This window comes from Vespa mandarinia, chromosome 25, assembly GCF_050613455.1.
Source record: "Vespa mandarinia isolate Hongniang chromosome 25, ASM5061345v1, whole genome shotgun sequence".
Lineage (NCBI taxonomy): Eukaryota > Metazoa > Arthropoda > Insecta > Hymenoptera > Vespidae > Vespa > Vespa mandarinia.
Window position 1 is genome coordinate 840,001 of NC_140834.1, and position 5,000 is coordinate 845,000.

At 25.3% G+C, this 5,000-nt stretch overlaps 1 protein-coding gene across 6 annotated transcripts in view; it reads left to right on the plus strand.

The window, feature by feature from the left end:
* Positions 1 to 5,000, plus strand: part of LOC118446580 (CREB-binding protein) — a 27,864-nt gene that overhangs the window by 4,488 nt on the left and 18,376 nt on the right. For 5 of the 6 annotated variants that reach the window (XM_035877412.2, XM_035877416.2, XM_035877414.2 and 2 more), the window contains exon 2: positions 3,635 to 3,790. The exons of the other annotated variant lie outside the window; for it this stretch is intronic. In XM_035877412.2, coding sequence (XP_035733305.1) covers positions 3,635 to 3,790 — 156 coding nt within the window. The remainder of the gene's footprint in view (positions 1 to 3,634; positions 3,791 to 5,000) is intronic. 6 annotated transcript variants of the gene reach the window in all.

Consider the following 5,000-nt stretch of genomic DNA (forward strand, 5'->3'; position numbering starts at 1 on the left):
GAGAGAGAGAAAATAAGAAGAAAAATATTTTAATCCTATCATTGATCGACTATAAAACTTTCATTCAGATCATATATATATATATTTTTATGTATGTATTATAGATCATAATGATTGAGCAATATAGATCATTATGATCCTTATGTACGTCAAAATTTTTCTTTCACTTTCTTCTCTCTCTCTTTTTTTTTTTTTTTTTTTTTTTTTTTTTTTTTTTTTTTTTTTTTTTTTTTGACAAGTCAGAATTGATAGATGCTAAATAATTTCAAAAGCACGTGGGGATGATTGAGAAGGGTAAGGGATGAATACCTGTGGTTGGAGGGGTGGTAGAACACATTAAAAAGTTCGAAAGAAAATTGACAATTGAAACAATAATAGTAATATTTTAGTGATAATAAATGATTCAAATTTAAAGTCCGCGAATATTTAAAAATATAAAAATATGATTCTTCTTTTTTCCTTCTTTGGTTAGTCTTTCTTTTGTTTTTTTTTCTTTGTTTCATTTTCTTATTCTTTTTCTTTATTCTTTTTTTTTTCTTTTCTTGTTTTAATTTCAATGAATTTGAAATACGATGATTTTATTTTATTCATACGTACGATTAATTCTTAAGCTTGCACGTGTTTTGTGCGTTATTAAAAATCAAATACAGGTTAATAATAATATGTATGTACATATGTATATATATATGTATATATATAAAGAAACGATCGACGATTGCGAAAAAGAAATGAAAGTAAAGAATAATAATTAAATATATTTCCCATTTTTAAATCTCATAAATGCCCGCGCGAATATAGCACAAAACATATTTAAAAAAAACGACTGTTTTTCTTCCGGATGTTTCTTTTTTGTCTCTCTTTTTTTTTTCCTTTTTCTTTTTTTTTTCTTTTTCCTTTCACTTCTCAATGGATTTTTTTTTTTTTTTTTTCGTTATTCTTATATCGATTATTCTTATTTTTATCATACGAATAAAAACAAAAGAACAAAAAAAAACAAAGATGGAGGAAAGTTTAAAGAAAAGGTTTGAAAAATAGGAAACAATCGGTAGTCAAAAATGGAAAAATAAATAAAAAAAAAAAAAATAATAATAAACAACCAGTGAATAATAATTAGAAAATATTTGTATTATCATAGTGAAAATATTCACAAAATTTATTTCATTTTAAATATTGTTCTTATTTTTAAAGTTAATCGTGTGACTGACGAACGCCATGGATTGTGATAATAAAGAGAAATAATGAAATAAAATAAAAGAAAGGAGAAAAAAAAAGAAAAAAGAAAAAGAAAGTAAAAACAATCGAATTTCATTTCTACGTAATAATTCTTAGGTATGATACGACGACGTAAACGTTCGTTCGTTCACTTACAAAGAGAGAGTGAGTGAGTTAGAGTGAGAGAGAGCGAGAACGAGAGAGAGTGAGAGAGAGAGAGAGACAGACAGAGAGAGAAGGAAGAGTTCATTGGTGGCAGCAGTAGCAACAAAAGTGGCGTCAGCGACTTGTGCACGCGTTAAACCTCGTGTACTGTCGGTGTCTGTCGATGTAAACAAATAATATGATCTTAGTTTAGTGATTCGTATATACATACATACTTATATATATATATATGTATATATATATTATACTTACCGGCATACTTCTACGAAACTTTTATTTTAACTCTCTCTCTCTCTCTCTCATTCTCTCTCTCTCTCTCTTTCTTTCTCTCTCTTTCTCTCTTTCTCTCTTTCTCTTTCTCTCTCTTTATTATCGACAAACTCGATCGATAAATTATATTTTATCATATATATATATATATATATATAACACGTGCATTTTATTTTCTTTCTTTTTTTATAATTAAAAAAAAAAAAAAAAAAAAAAAATTGTTTTTGATCTTTTTTATTTATTTTTTTTTTATTTTTTTTTATTTTTTAATGTTTATTTTTAATTATTATTATTGTATCTATTCTAGTTTTTTGCGTAGGTAACGTCGTAGGAAAAAGGTCGTGAAGAAAAAAGAAAAAAGAGAAAAAAAAGAGAGAAATGAAAGAATTTAGAAATGAAAGGAAAGACAAAAAAAAATTGCAAAGTGGGAAATTTGAACGATCTTCTTTTTTATATATATATTTTTTTTTTTTTCTTTTATGCTCACACCTATGCCATAAATAATGATTTAATTAATTGTGATTAAATGATCTTGGGATAAGTGACGTCGTTGTTAGGCTTGAAAGGGAAAACAAAAAAAAACTATAAAAAATATATATAACTATAATATATAAAACTAAAATATATAAAACCAAAAAAAAAAAAGAAAAAAAAAAAGAAAAAGAAATGTTTAATGTAAGGATACCAAAAAGAAAAGGAAAAAAGAGAAAGAAAAAGACAAACAATATCATCTTACATCTGTTCATTACATCTCATATAAAATGAAGAAGAGAGAAAGAAATGAGGACAACATAATTTTGCTCAAAGTTAATATACATATCTCCCACATATCATACGTATATATATATATATATATATATATATATATATATATATACATTCATACAGATTATTACATACATGTTACATAAGAAAAAAAAAAATGTGAATTCAATCGCACTTTGGTTTATTCACAAAGCATACATACTATCGCTTAAGATTCTTTTATCATCATCATTTATTTATTTATTTATTTATTTTCTTTTACACACACATATATATATATATATATATATATATATATATATATATATAATTGCACATATATCTATTTATTTTTTTTTCTTTTTTTTTTTTTTTTTTCTCTTTTACAACTAAACATTTAGTTGAATCTATGTAGGTCGCTGTATATTTTTCTTAGCGACCCTTCTTCTTCATTTCTTTAGTCTTTAGTTCTAATAAACTCTTAGCGCATGGCGGTGCATGAGAAGTCCAATAATACATTAAATAGAACGTTTTGCTGGCATGAACTATATATGCGTTAACCACTTTCCTATATACTATTTTCACCTTTAAGCGCTATGTAAATCGTCGTTTAACGGTTTCTCTAAATCCTGATATAATGCTCTCATTAATAATAATGCAATGATGTAATCGACGACGATTCAAATCTATTGTATTCCAAAATATTTAATGTGTAAATTTATCAAGTACAGGCTACACAAGTTGCAGAAACATCTTCTTTTCTTCCTCTTCTTTTCTTTTTCTTTTTTTTCTTTTTTTTTTTCTTTTTTTTTTTTTTTTTTTATTTTTATTTTTATTTTTATTCATTACTCTGAAAGATAAAAAGAAGAAAAAAGAAAGGAAACAAAGAAAAGGAAAAGAAATCTAATAAAAAGAAAAAGAATATTAAAGTTCTCTTCCTCTTAAAGAAAAATCATTTTATTCAAAGATTTTTCTTAAATACTTTCTCTCTCTCTCTCTCTCTCTCTCTCTCTCTCTCTCTCTCTCTTTCTCTCTTTCTCTCTTTCTCTCTTTCTCTCTTTCTCTGTCTCCATGTTGTAACAAATCAATAGTTGTTATAACAAAAGGCATGATTAAAAGAGTTTGTTATTTTCTATGCTATCTCATTGTTTCTGCTGCTTAGGTGCTCTCTACGGTTTGAGAAAAATCAAAGCTTAGGTAGTTACTATTCACAATCTGAAATTAAAAACTATGATATATGTAGTGGGTATGGCGCCTCTAATGATGCACCATGCTTATACAAACTACGGGGGAGGTGGCAGTGGTAACATGCAACAAATGCAGGGCCCGCCACAACAGCTACACCTGCAACAGCATCAGCTGGAGCTACATTGGAACAACCATATCGTCCAGAAAAGAAGTAAATATTACAAAAAAGAAAAAAAAAAGCAGAAAAAAAAACAAGAAAAAAAAAACAGGAAAGAAAGAAAAAGATAAAAAAAAGGATATATATAAATATAAAAAAAAAAAAAAAAAAAGAAAAAGAAAAGAAAGAAAGAAAGAAAAAAAAAGCACAATGACGGAAAGCTCGAATGGAAGGAAAAAAAGGAAAAAAAAAAAAAAAAAAAAAAAAAGAAAATAAAAAAAGAAAATAAGCCCAGCACTGCAAAATCTGTTTGTCTGTCCGTCCATGTCATTTCTCATTAGTACACTATATGTTCCTAAAATCATTTCTCTCCATATTGTCTTATCCGGTATATTACAGTAAAGAGTATTTTAAGGATCACACGTATGTGAGGTTTTGTCAAATTTTTTTTTATTATGCTACAATAATCCTGGTGTGTGTGGATATATATATACACATGTAAATATAAATATATATATATATATATATATATGTATATATGTATATGTATATCATTGATGCATATAAAAAGACAAAAAGAAAAAAGAGTTGACATCTTTAAAAATATGGCAAAGCCTTAAAAGAAAATGAAGGAATTAGTATATTATTTTATCTTAGATTACTGACTGATGATACCCTTTTATACAGTGTATGGAGAAAAAAAAAAAAAAAAAAAAAAAAAAAAAAAAACAAAAAAGAAAAAAATTTGATTCGGTATTTTAAGGTACATTAATTCTCATAAAGATAATATCATTCAGATTCCTTCTTAAATGATGTGCGCCATTAAAACAAATTTTATTATTTGAACATAATATAGACATGCGACACACATGCACTGAGCTCTATACTTTTGAATTGCAAATGTATTTAATATAGAATGTACATATTCCTGTAAATACAAATATATACATATATATATATATACATATACATATATATATGTATATATGTATTATATTGCCTATAGAAGAGTTTACGTGCGATATTAAAGAATATATAATATGAATATACATATGTATAATGGTTTTATTGAAATAGATAATTAAGGTAAATGAAAATATTTAGCATTTATATCATATTTGTAACGACATACATACATGTATGTATGTATGTATATATATATATTAATTAATTAATTAATTTATATATATATATATATATGCATATATGTATGTTACATTGTGTCTCTTATTAAAATTTTCAGGTATGTTAGGTAAGAATAATT